At 33.6% G+C, this 18,512-nt stretch overlaps 3 protein-coding genes and 1 long non-coding RNA gene across 4 annotated transcripts; 1 reads left to right on the top strand and 3 right to left on the bottom strand.

Moving 5' to 3' along the window:
- Nucleotides 1-257: 257 nt before the first annotated feature.
- LOC18109778 (probable protein S-acyltransferase 17) lies at nt 258-5,044 on the bottom strand. Its single transcript, XM_006388003.3, has 10 exons — nt 4,699-5,044; nt 4,519-4,612; nt 3,757-3,851; nt 3,492-3,659; nt 3,327-3,399; nt 3,167-3,219; nt 2,191-2,282; nt 2,023-2,075; nt 1,821-1,946; nt 258-972 (listed from the first exon to the last, which is right to left on the bottom strand). The coding sequence occupies exons 1-10, from the start codon at nt 4,845-4,847 to the stop codon at nt 694-696; spliced, it is 1,182 nt and encodes a 393-aa protein (XP_006388065.1). The 5' UTR covers nt 4,848-5,044; the 3' UTR covers nt 258-693.
- Nucleotides 5,045-5,445: 401 nt separating this feature from the next.
- On the top strand, nt 5,446-6,583 carry LOC112327457 (uncharacterized). The gene is made up of 2 exons (XR_002981669.2): nt 5,446-5,860; nt 5,971-6,583. It is a non-coding gene; the product is annotated as an uncharacterized LOC112327457 (long non-coding RNA).
- A 567-nt stretch (nt 6,584-7,150) lies between these two features.
- LOC18109775 (histone H2AX) lies at nt 7,151-8,253 on the bottom strand. Its single transcript, XM_006388001.3, has 2 exons — nt 7,956-8,253; nt 7,151-7,541 (listed from the first exon to the last, which is right to left on the bottom strand). The coding sequence occupies exons 1-2, from the start codon at nt 8,160-8,162 to the stop codon at nt 7,320-7,322; spliced, it is 429 nt and encodes a 142-aa protein (XP_006388063.1). The 5' UTR covers nt 8,163-8,253; the 3' UTR covers nt 7,151-7,319.
- Nucleotides 8,254-9,527: 1,274 nt separating this feature from the next.
- LOC18098846 (histone H2AX) lies at nt 9,528-10,326 on the bottom strand. Its single transcript, XM_006382600.3, has 2 exons — nt 10,042-10,326; nt 9,528-9,958 (listed from the first exon to the last, which is right to left on the bottom strand). Exons 1-2 carry the CDS (start codon nt 10,246-10,248, stop codon nt 9,737-9,739), a joined length of 429 nt encoding a protein of 142 aa, XP_006382662.3. The 5' UTR covers nt 10,249-10,326; the 3' UTR covers nt 9,528-9,736.
- Nucleotides 10,327-18,512: the final 8,186 nt, after the last annotated feature.

Genomic DNA, 18,512 nt, shown 5'->3' with positions numbered 1-18,512 from the left:
AAATTGGAAAAGAAAGTGAAATACACGAGAAGAATCACATTGTATTAAGAGCATAAGGATTAAATATATAGTTTTCAAAACTAAGATGACTGATTAGTTAGTTTTACTAAACTGGACTGACTAAAATATTATTAACCCTTTATAAGTTAGGGTATGGCCTTCACCTTCATACTCGAATAAGTCGATTATTTTTACTCATTTCCACATTTATCTTCATAAGTCCCTCCACAGCCTATAATAAATGCAATGCACGGAGATTTTGAAAAGATTTATATGATCACTGCTACAGTAATGCAAAAGGCAAGGTACAAATCAAGCGAGTTTTCTCACAGGCAATGAGTGTATGTGTTCTGATGGCCATTAAGGCTCTCTAGTGTTATGTGTTGCATGTATTTCACTACTTGGCATGCTGGATGCAAAGAAAATATGCCCTCTTCATTTTCAAGTAAAATTTTCTAATGCTGTTCTTACTAAATGAGATGTAGATCTATAGTTACACCAATCTGTCCATTACGAGTCACCAGATGCAACTGCGCAATGGAGCACTCCTACAATCCTTTGGTCAATAGCAATGAACAGTGTGATGTGGTGATCCAGACATTCCCACAGCGCTTGATCCCCTTTGAGGCCATGGCCAACCATGTGCGAGTGGGAGAAACAATACAGCTGAGTTAACGCCTAATTGGAGATGTCTCAAGAAGGCTTTGATTTCGTTTGCGAAAATGATGGTCTCGTTGATAGCGGGAAAAGGACCTCAAACATGTTGTGAAAGAACCCCTTGTCATACTTGTTTTCCTTTGCTACCACCTGAGAATCTTCGAGGGACGATCTCCGGAAAAAGGATTTACATTTGCTCTCTGGACGCTTTGCTTCACTGCTCATCCCACTGATGCTTGCTTTAAGTGCTGCAGCGCTAACCCTTGCTTCATTTAGCTTCCTTTGCCAGCTTATGTAGTCTTCCCACTTGAAGGTCTGCAATTCCAGCAAAAAGCAATGACCACAAGTTTCAGGATTACAGTATTAACCTAGTAGATGAGATTCCAATACTGAGAACACTGGTTAATCCAAAAAAATTGTGTGCGCATGGAGAGATAGAGGGTGGCTATGGTTGTCTATAAATACCACAAGGGAATTTAAACAACATAATCAACTGGTTGGAGTCATCATGTTTAGAGTTGAACAGAAGCACATTAAAATCTAGAGATTATAGGGGAAATTACTTGGAAAATTAGTTTAAAAAACTCCCCCCAATATCTATTAAAGTAATAGCCAAGGTTCTTGCAATTTTCAACATCCTTACTTGATTTTAGCACTTCTAAACCCCCCAGCCCTTTCTCCCAATGCTCCCTGTCCCTCTTTTAAATATGGAAGCACAATAACAAACCATAACACTAGCCAAAAAAATCAATAAATCTTCTGATTTCAGAAGTTTCTATGTTAATTGCTACCCTTATGGAAAACTCATGGTTGGACAAAACATTAGGAAGCTTGAAGAGGAGAAAGTGCAACTTCCATAGAAATTTTCTGAATTATGTGGTATTCCATCTACCAAGCCAAGAAATTTATATCTGTCTTTGTTTTCATGACTTGACACGGTTAACTGTTCCCTATTTTGCCCATCAGGTAAAGCTGCTGCAATGGAGTCAAAAAGTTACAAAAAAGGCTTCTCCTATGATGTTAATTACTGGCCAAATTCTGCCTCATCCTATATCCGAGAGAAATGGAAAAAACCACATTTAAAAGAGCATCGACATCCAGCCTAATCAAATATGAAATGAAAACAACAAAACTATAGAAGAGTACATGTAAATGAACTAGACCTCATTTGTTGTAGTGTTTGTGAGACAAAGGTTGGCATGGTACCCAAAAAATCCAGCCAACAATAGAGAAACTATGACAAGAAACACCATCAGAAGTAATTGAGTGTTGTATGAGCTCAACAGCCACTGTGAACATCAGAAAACCATTAATGAAAGCGACAAGAGTATAGCAGCAAATGAAATAAGGAATTCATGACACAACCTGTGCAACATGCGGAGCTAAACTACGGAATGAATTTCCAACGCCATAATAAACTGTTAAAAACAAAAAGAAATGCCACAATTACTCTCGTAAGAAATGAACCATAAATTAGACCTAACTGCATCTTGATATTTTTTTCTGATTGTCAGTAACTGCAAGTGACTGTACCTGTTAGAATATATACAACTCTTAATTCTTTCAATCGTCCAGCAATAATCAATGCAAGTGCAATTGCTCCATATATACATAGAAGGCAATGCCTGCAAAACCACAGCAATGTATTCAACAGAAGCAAGACCAATAATAACAAGGAATAAATATAAAACCAAGAAGCAGATCAGATAGCCCCATGTAATGAATGCCAGATAACATTGCAACTAAATTACAAGAGAGAACAGTGCTCAAGCAGTGATCAAATTAGGTTTTCACCACAAAAAATCTAAGCAAGAGTTTGAAGTTTCAACATCATTTCATGAAATTCATTAATAAAAAATCACAAAAATTAAAGCAACATACATTTCTACAGGTATGCTGGCAAAAGAACCTGGAAGTGCACCTGTGTCTGTTACAGATTCTAGCGAAGAAACAAAGAAACCAGTGACCACTAACCAGTTGCAGGAAACCTCTAAAATTAAGTTTGACGATTTGAGTTGTCAAAAAAAATTAAGAACAAGTTCAATCGTCGCAAACAGATACCACAAGTTAACAAAACAGATATTATAGATTCTCCACCTATCGGCTACAGCTTCAGGTCACCAATGAAAGGTTTTATTTTTCTTAATTTTTTTCAGTTTCAGGAACACAACTAAGATGGTATATTGATAGTTTCTCATTTCTGTTACTGTATTACAAACTTTTGGTGGTGTTACCAAAAAACCCCTAAATTTCAGTTTCATAAAATTCAGTGTTGCATAGAATATTTGTATTTTCCAAATAATAGACCTTGTAGAGTATCCCCCTTCTTCACTGATGGAGACTGCAAGGTGAAAGTCTAAGCCAAATTCAAAGATCAAAACTTTTTTCTTATGGACATCTATTAGATAACAGCTGTAAAAATCAGTTTGTGGTCTTTATCTTCCAAGAAAGCATCACCACCCACATTTGGATTATGAATATTGCATGCCAGTAATCCTATGGAACTCACCACAAAAGAAAAGCCAAGAAGTATCGGGTATTTCTCTCCCCTATACAATTATTCTGCAATAACGAACAACTTTAGTCATATGGTCTATACAGAGAATGAGCAGTTAAAAAGAGTCAAAAAACAATAACAGAGCCAAATAATAAACTAATAAAGTACAAACCATCCAACCACAATGATGGTCAAACCGGGCAACACACCGATTACATATGCTGCAGTGCTTGGACCTAGCTGGTCTGCATCAAGAGCATAATTCCTGTTCTTACGATTCTTAATAAATAAAAAGAAAAAACTTGCAGGAATTCCAAAAAAAAATCAAAGAACTCACTTTGGGATTTTACAAGTAGAACATTCTTTCTCTGTATATATGATATTGTCATAGGGATATGCCAAGAGATATTCTGAAACATTCCCAGCCTTGACAGTTCCAGGATCAGAAAAGCTAGTCAATAAAAAGAGTACAATTCCGATACCAACTGCCAGCAAGCTTGTGTATCTGCAAGAACATAGATTATTCAATCAAGTTTAGAATGCAGTCACGCTAAAGGGATTGTTCTGCAGCATAAGAGTAACAACCATGACTCGGTACATACTTGTGAACTTCACCTAAGTAATATCCAGGAATATAGCGAAAGGATGACTTCACAATATAATAATAAGTTGCTCCAATTATTGCCAAGTATATAACCTGAAATAAAAAAAATAAAATAATAAAAAACATAAAAATCTAAGTGTAATCTAAAATCTTTCAGAACAAGTAATCTTAATATACATCAATTAGCACGATAAGGTACATTTTTCTTCAATAGCATAAAAAACGAAAAATAAACAGAAAATCACTAATCTTTCAAAAACATTAACAATGTATAAACTGTAAACCATTCATGAAAAGATTCATTTTATGTCGTACCGCATTACTTCTCTTTCTCCAAACCATTAGTGTAGGACACTTAAAAACTATTGCGTGAATAAAAATCTTCCTAGTTTTTCTAATAGAAACATCAAATTTGGCGTTGTTTTTTCTTCTCTCATTTCCATGCTCCCCAGTTTTTCACCTGCTTTTGTTTCATCTCAATTCTCATCCACAAACATTTATCATTCATATCTAGCACTCTTGAATCCACACACAACCTGATCATTCTTTAATGCTTAGTTTCCGTTTTTGTTATTAAATCAACACACTCAAAACACCTATTAAACTACTGTGCTAAAACAAGGAATTTATTCACTTCAAAGCATGGAAAACATTGATGAAGAAATTTCTTCTAGACACAAATAAAAACCACTAAATTAACTCAAAAAAAAACACAAAATAGAGAGGAAATAAAAAAAAATGTGGGTTTTGACAGAATTGCCTGCATAACAGGATTAGGCCGATCACAGCAACAGCGTTCAATAGAGAGCACCAAACTCCTCGCCTTATCACCAAACACAAACCCAACAAACCTCCTGCAGCAAAATCAAAACCCAAAAATCAACAACACAACGAATCAAGATCAAACAGAGAGAGAGTGTTTGCGTGAAGTGGGGTGTACAGGAAGTAATCGTAAGCGCCGAAAGTGATGAAGTGATGAAGGCGTTCAATTGGGGTGCCTTGGAAGATTGGCCATTGACCACAGAGGAAGGAGATTATGACTGTTAAAGTGACTAATCCGTGACATATTAGCAGCCAATTCAACGCCATTGTTGAGAGAGAGGAGAGATTTTCTTGGAGGATTTTTCAAGTTTCTTGAATGTTGACTTTTTCTAAATTTCAGAGAGCAGAGCAGATGGTGAAAACGCAGAGTTTTGGGCAAAAGAAAAGGAAAAAGTTAACCCTGAATAGTTAAAGAAGTAATCAATGATAGGATTACACTGAAATCTTTAAGTTGCAGATGTGGCAGTTTTTAACTGGCTTGAATTTATCGGGATCCCGTAATATCACATGATTATAAAATATAGAATTATTAGTTCAGGGTTTGATTTGATCCAGAGCTTGGATCAAAGATTTGTTGGGTTATTACCTTTTATAAATAAAAAAAATTATTTTAATAAAAAAATAAAAAATTAAATTAAATCAATTGAGTCACAATTAAATATAGTTGAATAAATTAGATTTAGTGGGATAGAACGGATTTAATCAGATTAACCTTCAAACTAACTTGAAATAAAATTTAATTTTTTCATATTAATTTGAAATAAAACATAATTAAAGTTAGGCTTTGAATATATAGAATAATGCGTTAATCCGATAAGTTAGATCATATTTTAATAAGTACTAATTAGAAAAATTAAAGTTATATATAACTAATAAAATTCAACTAATTTTTTAGGATAATAATTTCATCCATACCCGATGAATATAAACCACAACATGGAGTCAAAGTCTTATCTATGAAATCCAGCACCATGCAAGTTACAGTAGATGACAAAGTTTGTGTAAAGAATTGTTGAAGGGATTGAATTTCCAGGAACCAACAGTGGCTGTATCCCAGCTGCAACATTTATACTATCGTCTATCATGCCGATGCAAGATCCTACGGATGTTCCCATTGTCATGGCCTCTGCGAGTTTTGCTCTGGCTCCTTCATGGCGACGCAGAACTAGGATGGTGCTCAGTACAGAACATCCGATTTGAGAATCTGCTTTTTTGAGTGAAGCCTAACCCCTTGAGCAACAAATCCAACTGTTCAATGAGCAAAAGCGAAGGCTCGACAGGTAAAGTGAATACTTGCGTATTACTGAAATGGTTGGGCTGTGAAGCAAACTTTGAAGAGGGATGGGCTACACTAACACTTTGTCTCTTTTCTTGCATCGTCATCTTGAAGCTAGATCAAGACTTGTAAAGGCTACGGCACAGAAGCAATCAGCTGGCTTCTGTATTGATGCAACTGAGAAAGCCATAGATGAAAAGGAAATTTAGGTAAGATGCCTCGACTCTATTAACCATGCATTTGCATTTTACCAAAATGTTTCTTCCACCTTCTAGGATGCTATTCTCTTACCAAGAGAAGGGCATTGCATAATTAGCTTTGATCTTGCTTGATTATAATGACAGACAATGTAATGTATCTGGTATCATTGTAAAGTATAATCTTCTAGTTCTCACTGACTAGTGGGGTGGACGAATTGAACCCTGGCCTAGCATCAAAAGGAACGGCCTAGCCTGGTATCGTTGTAATTTGGGGTGATCATTCTGTTAAGGAATTCAGCAGGATACTGAAATGTGGTATAATACTTGAAAATCATGGACGATTTTCGACTTAGCAAGGTCTTCGAATCCCCGATTCTGTGCAAACAAGGCTCGCACTGAACAGCTCTCTCAGGCATGGTTCATTGAGGTGCAGACTTTGGATTGCTAAGAATTGATTATTGTATGGCAGCAATATGCAATCCATTGATTTGCTTATTCAAAGAAAATCTGAGACAGTAAGAAACAAACTTTGCTTCAGAACAAGTCTCAGTCCATCTCCATTCCCCTAAATATGATTGTTTGATGGGATGTTGGGCCTGACGAAAGAGTAAAACTCCCTGGCTATTGTACGACATTTTCATTGAACTTACAGTAACCAATTCCAACATCCCTGATTCAGAGCATCTCCATATCCCAGTGCTGATGGGAGGTGCTTGAGTTCATCTGTTGATCAAAAACACAATCAACCACTTCACAAGGGCAAAGAGTCACCTTAGCAAACCTGGGTCAAAAAGAAACATTTTTTCTCATTGACAAGCACCTGCCACCATCAATTCCGAAACAAAAGATACAACTTACCAACCATTAAAGCAACACATCATCGAACAAAATCCCAGCAGAATCATTACTTCCCACTTATTATAGCAACAGCTAACCCTTCCATTTCTTCAACAAGCAAAAGAGCACCCATCTGTATCCTATTACCAGAACAAACACCGTCACGGGCAACTTCATACCAGCAACCTTTAACGAATCAATCAACGGAGAACCAAAGCGTTTAAGAAGAAAAACAGAACAAAACAAGGGAACAGTGATTGATAAAAACTCCCATTTGATCAAGATTCCAAAAAGCCTCAGCTTTTATCAAAAACATACAGTGAAACTCCATGTAGCCAGTTCCGAAAAACCAAGAAATCAAAAAGACTATATTACACACTGTAGAAGCCCTAGAATTTTCAAAAAGACAAAGCTCTAAGCCTAGAACTAGAACTCTTGAGAAGCAGATCCAATGTCGCCTTTCCCTTTGCCAACCTTCTTAGGAAGAAGAGTCTGGTGAATGTTAGGCAAGACACCTCCATTTGCAATTGTAACTGACCCCAGTAGCTTGCTTAGCTCCTCATCGTTTCTCACAGCAAGCTGGATGTGCCTTGGCACTATACGATTCTTCTTGTTATCTCTTGCTGCGTTCCCTGCTAGCTCAAGCACCTGAACAAAATCAATCACTCATGTCAGTAAATATAGTTTAATCAAAAAAATCAAAATCATCTAATAAACAATGAACAGCAGCTGACACTATTTTCAGTGAACAACATCGAAAATTTGTTAACATTAAGGAAAAAACCAAAAAAAATTAGCAAATCAAGTAATTAATTACCAATTAATAACACAAAACAATTGCACGTCATAAACACCAAATAAAACCCACAAAAAAACATTATTTTCAAGCAAAAATAGATCAACCAAACTTTTGCAAGAGGGTTTTGCTTTAAAGATCAAAAAATATTTGCTTTTGTAATATACAACCTGATAGCCGGAAAGAAAAAACCAAACACAAGAAAGTGACTAAAGCCCAGAAAACAGGACTCCAGAGAAGGCCAAAGGGTAAAAAAGAAAACGAACCTCGGCAGCGAGATACTCAAGGACAGCAGAAAGGTAGACGGGAGCTCCGGCACCGACACGTTCAGCATATTTACCAGCCTTCAGGAACCTTGCAATTCTCCCGACTGGGAATTGCAACCCTGCTTTATGCGATCTTGACACCGACTTCGATGCCTTTGGTTTCCCTCTCCCTCCCTTGGTAGAAGCGCCTCCTTCTTTTGAACTCATTTTACACAAAGAGCTATAAAACCCTAACCCTGATTTTGGCTTTAGAGGGAGTTAAAGAAGGAAAATGAGAGAGGTGTTTGATTTTAGGGTGGATAGTGGGGGATTGATTATATAGGGAGAAGAGGTGTATTCTGATTGGTGGGTTTGGGTTTGCTGGGATCGATGACGTGGCTTAGGTTTCTTATTTTCGCGGCGCGAAATGGAAATTTTTGTTTTGTTTTTTCGCGGTTTTGAATTGATTTTTCGAGATGCTTGAAAGGGAAGCCCATGGGCCTTTTGGACTCTAGAGATGTGAATGGAAGAGGTCCTCAGCTTGTTTGGTGGGAGGGATAGTAAATTAACTGTATTATCTTGAAAAGTTTTAAAAATTAAATTAATGTTAAATAAATTGAATAGTTTTTTGAATTTGTTGAATGATTTTAGTTAGAAAATTAAAATTAAAATAAAAATCAATTCTTTCAAATTTTAGAAACTAACAAAATCAAAGTTGTACGGAGTAAATCAAAACAAATCAAAAAAATTTATTATAAATAAAAAATTCATTAAATCGAGGTTAATAAAAAATAACCTAGTTAAAAGCTCAATAATTAAAATTAATTTGTTCATTTTTAACAAGCATAAAACCAAATTGAACAAATCAATCTAGTTTTTTATTGGTTTATTTCAAATATATTTTATGATCTAAACTGAGTTATTTAGATCAAAATTCACATTTATCTAGCAAAACAAATAACAAATATAATATATTTAAATCCTCATGTTCTTCGTGATTTATTCTCAAATTGAAAGGATAAAACAAAAATCATAATCCTTCACTCCTTAGTTGAATTGATTTTGTTGTTACCTTTATTTCATTACAAAATTCTCATGATATTTCTTTAACTTTCTAAATATGAAGAGTATTTCAACTGAAATTAATATCTTATTTTAATTTAAAAAATCTTGGTTTTTAAATTAATTTTTAAAAAAAAACCTCAAATATGATTGGAACAAGTTTAATTAATATCTTATTTAGGTTCATTCTAAATAAAAGTTTTCCCACCTCCATGATAATTTTGTAGGAGCTAATGCAATTTTCCAATCCTGATCCTTGCTAAAAAGAAAAGTCCATCAAGGAAGGAATATCAACTCCCAGATAGTGTTTCGAAGTTTCATTTCATCCCTTTCCGTCAATTTTCCTGCCCTTTAACTTTTAACCTTACTCAATCCTCTCTCTCTCTCTCTCTATTTTCATCCTTGGAAAAATAAGTAATTTAGCTAATGTGATGATTAAGGCCTTCCATCAATCAAAATCAAGAAAGATAAATGATTTAAGAAGTCCAAATAACGAATTGGAAATTTGGAAGCATAAAAGGCACAATAATGAGCACCAAGATTTTCAATTTTCATTGGATTAGAAAGATTCAGCAACTTTTTCTACCCAATCTAGAAAAAATCTAAACATATATGAACATTAAATTCAACTCAACCACACAAGTTAACCCGATAATCTAATAGCCAAGAACTTTTTTGAAGAAATTCTTTAAACCAGGTCTAACAAGCATGGTTTACATGGCACATCCCAAATCAAAACCCTAGAAGTCCTGGGAAACAGATCCAATATCACCCTTCCCCTTGCCAACCTTCTTAGGAAGCAGAGTCTGGTGAATGTTAGGCAAAACTCCTCCGTTTGCAATTGTAACCGACCCCAACAGCTTCCCTAACTCCTCGTCGTTCCTCACTGCAAGCTGGATGTGCCTTGGCACGATCCGGTTCTTCTTGTTATCTCTTGCTGCGTTCCCAGCTAGCTCAAGAACCTGAAAAAAAAAAGGCCAATGATCAAAACCCATAAATAACAACAAAATTTGACACCCACTTAAAGAAATTGAAGAAATCGAACCTCGGCAGCGAGGTATTCGAGGACAGCAGAGAGGTAGACAGGAGACCCAGCACCAAGACGTTCAGCGTACTTTCCAGTTTTCAAGAACCTTGCCACCCTTCCCACTGGAAACTGTAACCCTGCCTTCTGGGACCTTGACACCGCCTTGGAGGCCTTGGCTCTTCCTCTACCTCCCTTTGAAGATGCTCTTCCTTCGTTTGAACTCATTTTCACGCAGGAAACAAAGAGAATTTCACGAATTGCTGGTTTTTTATGAGAAAGGGAGATGGATTTGTGTGGCTTCGGGGTTTTGGTTATATAGGAAGCGGAAGTGTGATTTGATTGGTGGGTTTCGGTTTACGAGGATCGATGACGTGGCTGTGGTATTTTGATTTTCCGGCGGGAAATGGAATTTTTTTGGTTTTGCGCTTGAGAAGTTTGAATTTTTTCTATGAGCTCATGTTTTGTAGACTCGACTTCAAACAATCTGTATCCATAAGTTTTTGTTTTAAAAATGTTTTTTAAATAAATATAAATTTTTTAAAATATTTTTATATCATTTTAATTTTAACGTGATGATATTAAAAATAATTTTAAAAAATAAAAAAAATATTATTGGGCTTGAAAGAGTTCGACTTCTATGGGCACACATGTCACCCTCACGGTATCTTACTTGTTTACTGGGCTTGCAGGATGTTTAGTGGGCCGTGAGGACTAGTCGTAGTGTGCGTAAGCTGGCCCGGACACCCCACGCTAATCAAAAAAAAAATACAAATTCATGAAATCATATATATATGATAAGTAAAATATATTATGTTAGTTAACATTCATCATTAAACACATATTCTTGATAAAATCTACTGGATCAGTAAAAAATCCGGTTTAGTTAATTGGATTTCATCATATCAATATATAGTTTAATTCAATTAATTGGTTCATATTTTCCAAACTAATATGTTGAATTGGATCGAGTTTAGTGGCTATATAAACAAGGCAACGACAAAGAAAAAATCGTGGGAGCATGAGACTATAATTTTGGCAACGATTTGGTGGAAATGTAGATAATTTAGAGATTAAATGGAGTAGCTAAGTTAAAACTTCTTTTAATGTGTTTGCAAACCAATAATATAATCAATATCTAATTTTATTTAATTAGAGATTTCATCTAAGTTGAATTTTGAGTTTCAAATTTTTTAAATTAATTTGTTGAATAGATCAAATTTAATAATTACGTGTAAACACAGTGACAATGAAGATATATTAGTGGGGTGAGAGAGTGTAGTTTTGGACGATTAAGAATATGTTTGGAACGCGGTGTAAACTGTATTTTCAAAAAATTTAATTTTTTTTAAAAAAAATTTAATATGATTTGTATGTTTTGGATCGTTTTGATGTGCTGGTGTCAAAAATAATTTTTAAAAAATAAAAAAAATATCATTGTTATCCATTTCAGTATAAAAAATTATTTAAAAAGCAATTATTATTATTTGTTACTGAAAATATAGATAATTTAGTTAAAATTTTATTTAATGATTTGAGATGATGAACAGATAATTGCAAAAAGATAACAGACACGTCGAGTATCGTCTCGGGGGGGAATACAGATCCCAAACTTTTCGGGTAGATGGATTAAGAAATACAAATCCATGAAATCAAGTATAAAGGATACATAAACCTGTGTTTATTTCCGGGATTGTTTCGGTCTCGGCTGGTATATTTTCGGGCTCGGCAGCCCATTATTTCGGAACCTGAATGATTTCTTCTTGTACTGTGTACTCTATGGACTTGGTATATTAATCAAACTTGGATACGGTGGTTATTTCACTCCTTGCTATAAAAGCCCACCGAGAATATCCATTAGGACCATTAGTACCATTCTCCCCGCATATTTCCAATCATTGCTGTGAAGACCATCTCGAGGCATAACTAAACAAAGAGTTCGTGTTCGTGTCATTGTCTTTTCGGTAGCATCACGGGTTATTGGGTCAACCTGTAAATAGATCAATATTTTTATAAAAATAATATAGTTTTATTTTTTAAAAAATATATTATTAATATTAATTAATAGGGTTTTAATCATATTAATCGAATTAACTAAATCACTAAAAACTCAATCAGGTCAACTGAGTTTTATCTAGATAAGTTTCGTCTGGTTCAACTTCGCATCCTCTTCTCATTTCTTCTCTCTTTTTTTTTTTTTTGTCATTGAGAAAAGAGGCTATTTACAACTAAGAATGTGTTCATTATTTGCATTTATGTGGGATAGGATCGATTTGTTTTATACGTGAAGATAAGAGGGTAGCAATAGTAAAACATGCCCCACAAATTTGGTTGCAGTGCATGAAGAAACTTGAGTGGTGGCCATGGCATCATTGTTCTAGTTTAAATGCACATTTCGTACGAATGGCCCGCCATAAGAACCTCAAAATCGCTGTTAATAACCCAATCAAGGAGTGTCATTGTGGGTGTTCTTTTAGCGAGAGCCTGAATACAAATCCGAGATGCATCTAATATAAGAGAAACAACAATGAGAAATCGATCTTTAGTCTTTTCTTGGCTTCGAGGGTAGCTTTTGTGGTCAAGAATGTGAAGAGAAGAAAACAAGAAATGCCTCTTTGGGAAAATTTAGGGGGGGAAAAAAGAGGTAAGATGGCCCAGTGTAAATTCTACAAGTGGCCCTTGCAAGTGGCTTTTATGGGTAGTGTAATGAATGTTTGTCTTTACTTTTTAATCTATTTTTTTTAAATGTTTTTTTTTTTATCTAAAAAAAATATGAAATTGATTTTTTATATATGTTTTTTTTATTTTAATATGTTGATTTAAAAAATAAAAAAAATATTATTTTAATATATTTTAAATTAAAAAAACACTTTTAAAAAGCATTATGTACCATGATATCAAACATTTAATTGTGGTTATTGTCACGACCTGAATCCCGAGTCCATAATCGGCAACGTAGGAGTGGTGCCAGCAAAACACTTCACCTACGCTAAACCTTAGAGCGAACATATCAAAAGAACAAGTTATTTAAAAATACGTACCATTTTATAATCTTTTAACAAATTGTACTATTCAAAACTAGTGAAATCAAATGATAGTTCAAAACTTCTCATCAATAATTAAAACAAAAATAATAATTCATAATACTCATTACATTGTCAGGATTCATACTTAATTAAAGTAGGGTAATAGTGAAGTGTCTAAAACATCGAATCAAAACTAGAATGAAAGTCTCGCGAAACAAGTAAGGCATGTCAATTAAAATTGAAGAAGCAGGAACACTCAACAAAATTCACCAGTTAACAGAAACTAAAAACAATAATAGATAGTACTTAGAAAATAAAGGAATAAATATAAAATATTTAAGAAATTAACTAGTTGTACTCACCATATAATCAACATACATATCTACTTATATTACATGCATATTAAATATTATTTCAATCACCCGAAAAATACATAAGTAAAAGGAATATTATATGAAAAACCTGTAAATCATATTGAGGATCGTTAGAAGCACTTACAATTAATACATATGATATACCAAAAACCAACTTAAAACAAAACAAATAAAATACTCCAATACATGAAATAAAACCAGGTATAATCTCTTAAGTTTAAGGACTAAAACAACAATTTTTCAAAATCAGAGATTAGGCACATAATTTTACCACAATTAGATAATCAAACTGTAAATGTCACGAACACATGACCATGCTGGAATTTCACATCCTCAATTTTATCCATAATCTCGATTTACGTTTCAGGGATCAAAATGTATTTTTTCTAAAGTCCAGGGACCAAATCATAAATATCTAGAATGAAGGGACTAAGCTGAAAAATACACAAATCAATTATCACATGGGGATTCATCATCATTTACCTCATAAAAATACTGCATAGAATTCCAAAATACATTTCAAGGGTCAAACTATAACTTTTCAAAGTTTAAGGACTGGATTGCGATTTACATAAATCAATGATCAAAATAAAATTTCACCATCTTCAACCTCAAGACCATTCTGTTCAAATTTTCCAGCAAAGTTTAAATAAATTTCCTAACCCATAACAAATCAATTAACAAATCCTTATCTATAACAACACACCTAAAATCAATCACTTAACTCTAAATTTATAATAATCATTCATCAATATTAATAATATAAACTTCAAATCTTTATAAACCATAATCTCTTATTTAGTCATTCTATCAACAAAATATAATAAAAAATAACATGAGATAAAACTATTTACTTGTTACTTTCACTTTTTTAAAATAAAAAAAATTCAAAATCCAAATTTAAAATTTATAGTTTGATGAGGGAAGGATTACGACAATCATAAATAATTAAAAAAATAAAAACAATTCTCTTATAACTTCTCCTTGTACACCTAAGTTAACACTTTTGTTGACACTTGGACTTGAATATAAATTTTTTTTAGATCTTCCCGTTATAATTAAAATAAAAATTAAAACAATACTCGAATTGAATCGACCAAACCTAAGTAACCTGACCATCTATTGATTATGGTTAATACCAGAGATTGGATATGCATAAGACCAATCAAATCTAGTGTATCAATTATTGATTCAATTAGAAAGAAGAGAGAGAGAAAATAAAAGGAAAATTGTAGCACGTGGAGCTTAAACCTGATGCCTCCACTTTTTAAAATCATATACTCACTAGTTCATTATTTTATATTTATGCTTTATATGTTGCAAAATATGCATGTATTGTAGTATAATCAGCCTAACAGGTGGACCAGTACGCTGGTGACCTAACAATTTAATTGGGTTATTTATTAACTGGTTGTAAATAATATAGAAAATAGAAACTGAAATATTTATAAATATATATATTTTTTATTTTTAATATTAGCAAATCAGAATTATTAAAAATTATTAAAAAAATAATTTAATATTTTTTTTAAAACAAGCCCACTTTAATGCTCTGGAGCATAGTTAATAACGGATTACCAAAGAAACACAATTAATCTTCAAACAGGTACACCTTTCAAAACCTAATTTGGATGCACGTTCGTTGAAATACATGGATCAACCCTTTACGTTTAACACAAAGGTGAGATATTTCTTCAAAACATCACTTATAGGATAGGCAAATGACATACAGAAGCACGAGTAACTTCTCGAGATACACCCAGATCAATACTTCTTTGCCCGCATAAAGGTGATTCACAGGTGATTAGAGAGCACTGTTTCATAAGAAAAATTGAATGGATTGACAGAGAAAAGAGACATAAGACAAATGATCGAGAAACTGAATTGAATTATCAACACTACCACAGTACATGTTCGTTAAAAAAGCTTCTTCACGCATAGCATCATAGATAGATTCAGTAGTTTTTTAATTTGTAATTGACTATCGACGCGCCTCAAGACAAGATAGATTTTCCATTGCCATCTATCCCAGCTTTCCCCTCTAAAACTGGGCTCTCATACGTGCATATGTCTGGGCTAAAAACAGGTCTTTTAGCAGAGATGTTCAGAAACGCCATGTGAGGTCCAGCCTAAAACAATCCCAATTTGGGTTTCTTTGGCTCAAGATTCACCCCCTAAAAACTTCCATAAAGATCCCATCTTGGGTTGTCTTGACACTGTTACAGTAGTGGGAGGAGGGGGCGATGAAGATGCCGATAGCTAGGGGAAGGTTGGTGACCTGTGGAGAGAGAACCAGAAACACACAACAAGACAAGAGAGATTAAAGCAGAATGGAAAGGCTGGTGAGGTGTTGAGCTTTGGTCCATACAAAAAGACATAAAAAGAGAGGAGGGACAGTGATGAAAAGGGATAGCTAGGTACAGGCTAGAGTGCGTGAGGGTGATATTTTGTACATTCTGAGAGGAGAAAGAGGAGGGCCTAACCACTACAGCACAGGAACTGTTCCTAGTTGTTGACCCAAGCCCTAATGCTTCCAAAACTCACTGTGCACTGTGGGCTATGCAATAATAGTCAAGTCCCCCGGCGCTGCCCCACCGATAGTGAGCTTCATGGATGGTGACTTCTACACTGGTAACCTGCCAGATGCCTCGTTTCCTTCTGCAATTTCTGTCCTTCCAGTGTTTATTATTTAGAAGTGGATACAACGAAAAAGAAAAGGGTGAAAAACACAGTGTATTTTCCCCGTTTGTCCTTTTGGATTCCAATAATAACAATCCATGAAAAATGTGTGAAAATCACAGGCGTCCACGCGTGGCTAACGGCTCCGTTTGGTGGTGCAGGCAACGGCCCGTTTGGCCGCTCAAATAAACAGATTCAGGGACTACTTTGAAAAGGAAATGCGATTGTTCTTGTTTTTATTAAAACTGTATAGTTTTATTTTTTTTAAAAAAAAGTTCCTTGACGCTAGTGTTTGTTTGGTGACGTCTTTCCGCGTTTTAAAAGTATATTTATTTTAAAAAAACCATTAAATTTGTTGATGTAAAAAACCTAAAAATATTATTTTAATATATTTATAATTAAAAAATAATTTTAAAAAATATCATATATTACAATATTGAATACACGTGTAAGTCAAGCCAAACGATCCCTCGAGAGGCTGAGTAAGAAGGCATGGCAAAGGTTAACCCACCTTTATATGATTCATTGGATGCGTAAAGATGACAAAATATCAAAATTTAGTGGAGTGTACTTATATTTCATTTCACTTGCTTTCTAGATTCATCATCTTTGTTTTCTTCCCTGTAATTATAAACTTCCGTTAATACGAGAGAAGATAATATCTTCAACCATAATGACAAAAAATAATTGATATATTTTATAATAGAATATAAAACTCTATTATAAAACTATTTCATTAATATATTTATTTTACAACTTCATTCTTGTATTTCTCACTAAATATGTTTATGTGCTTTTTTTTCTATACATATATATAGTTTTTTTTTTTTTATCGTGGGGCAAGGAGGAACAGTATCTTAGAAAAATATTATTTATATTATTAATACTTGGTGCGTCCATACAGACCTCATGTAGCACTGAAAATCCAATATTTTTCTTAGAAAAATATTATAGCAAAAAAATTCCAGGGCATATGGCCTCCTTGTCGTGTCACGTCTCCTTGGTTCACCACACCAAGTAATTCTAGAAGCATTTCGTCCTTTTTGTTATCATTACATGCATTTTTCACAGCTGACTCTACGAGTAATTAAATCAATTATTTTTATTGTTGATACAACTGGATTTAAATAATAAGCTTTGATTACATTAATAAAATCACTAAAAATCCAATAAAATCAGCTAAATTTTGTAAAGTTAATTTCTAATTTAACTCAACTAAAAATCTAGAATGAGTCAGATTTTGAATCTCAAAGTCTTTAGATCGAATTCGAGACGGGTTTAAAAAATATAATATTCTTCTCCAGACAAATAAATTATTTAAATTTCCATCCCCTTGAAAAGCAAAGAATTTTTAAAAAATAGCCAACAGAAAATGATCCACCGTCTCAATACATTAGAGAAATCCTATTTTCAAAAAATTAATTTTTATTTATGTAAAAACTTAATTTTTTTATATGTTTTAAATCATTTTGATATGCTGATATTAAAAATAATTTTAAAAAATAAAAAAATATTATTTTAATATAAAAATTATTTTAAAAAACAAACAAAAATAATTACTCAAACATTATCAGCAACTTGGTGCAAGTTGTATAAAGTTGTAACTTTCTCGAAGTACTCATGGTGTACTTTGTTAAAAGAAAGGGAAGGACACGGCTACACAAGTGTGTGTACCTTTTCATTTCCTCTCTCCTGGAAATATCGCAGCCAATGGATTTCTTTGTCGAGATTAAATGAATGGTGGATACACAAATTCCTCCCTTTTGCAGTCTACGCTTTCCGGGCCTTCTTTTCTTGATTGGTCATGGACTCATGGGTCCCATTAATTAATCTTCCTTTGCAACCAATCAAGTCCTGATGGACGGTGGCAGTAACTCCCATGCAGTAAGAAAATAATACGAGAACATATCCATTTGTGGGTCCCAAATCCCATATCATCATCTCCTGTGAAGCCGAGAAGAGGTTCTTTTTCATATGTATTCTTGTACCTATTACTTCTTAAAATGTTTTTTATTTATAAATATATTAAAATAATTTTTTTATTCTTTAAATTTATTTTTAATATCATAACATTAAAATAATCTAAAAAAATTAAATAAAAAATTATTTTTCAAAACACTTTTAAAATACAAAAACAAACAAATCTTTTAATCATTAAAGATACCATAGGTTACGCCATTGGAATGGGACCACGTGTAGATACCAATACCTTGTACGACATACGAAGTTTGCCTCCATCAGCTAAAAACTTGATTGGATAAACTCTGCTGAGTCTTTTTTTTTTAAAATAAAATAATTTTGTTTTGATTAAAATAATTGATACATATTAGTGTTCGAGAGTATGATATCATAGTAATTATAATTATTTTTTAAAATATTTTTTTTATTTTTAAAATTTATTTTTAATATCAAT

The sequence above is a fragment of the Populus trichocarpa genome, chromosome 5 (genome assembly GCF_000002775.5).
Source record: "Populus trichocarpa isolate Nisqually-1 chromosome 5, P.trichocarpa_v4.1, whole genome shotgun sequence".
Classification (NCBI taxonomy): Eukaryota; Viridiplantae; Streptophyta; class Magnoliopsida; order Malpighiales; family Salicaceae; genus Populus; species Populus trichocarpa.
The sequence above is the reverse complement of the archived record's forward strand: the minus strand, read 5'-3'. Positions and strand labels throughout refer to the sequence as shown.

Bases quoted from the DNA above. Each gene is read 5' to 3' on its own strand.
- LOC18109775 (XM_006388001.3), bottom strand. From the start codon at position 8,162: ATGAGTTCAAAAGAAGGAGGCGCTTCTACCAAGGGAGGGAGAGGGAAA. The intron at 7,542-7,955 runs GTTCGTTTTCTT...GATTTTGTTCAG, and splicing joins TTGAGTATCTCGCTGCCGAG to GTGCTTGAGCTAGCAGGGAA.
- LOC18109778 (XM_006388003.3), bottom strand. From the start codon at position 4,847: ATGGCGTTGAATTGGCTGCTAATATGTCACGGATTAGTCACTTTAACA. The intron at 3,852-4,518 runs GCAATTCTGTCA...TTTTTATTTCAG, and splicing joins GGCCTAATCCTGTTATGCAG to GTTATATACTTGGCAATAAT. The intron at 3,660-3,756 runs GTATGTACCGAG...ATGTTCTTGCAG, and splicing joins TACTTAGGTGAAGTTCACAA to ATACACAAGCTTGCTGGCAG.
- LOC18098846 (XM_006382600.3), bottom strand. From the start codon at position 10,248: ATGAGTTCAAACGAAGGAAGAGCATCTTCAAAGGGAGGTAGAGGAAGA. The intron at 9,959-10,041 runs GTTCGATTTCTT...TTTTTTTTTCAG, and splicing joins TCGAATACCTCGCTGCCGAG to GTTCTTGAGCTAGCTGGGAA.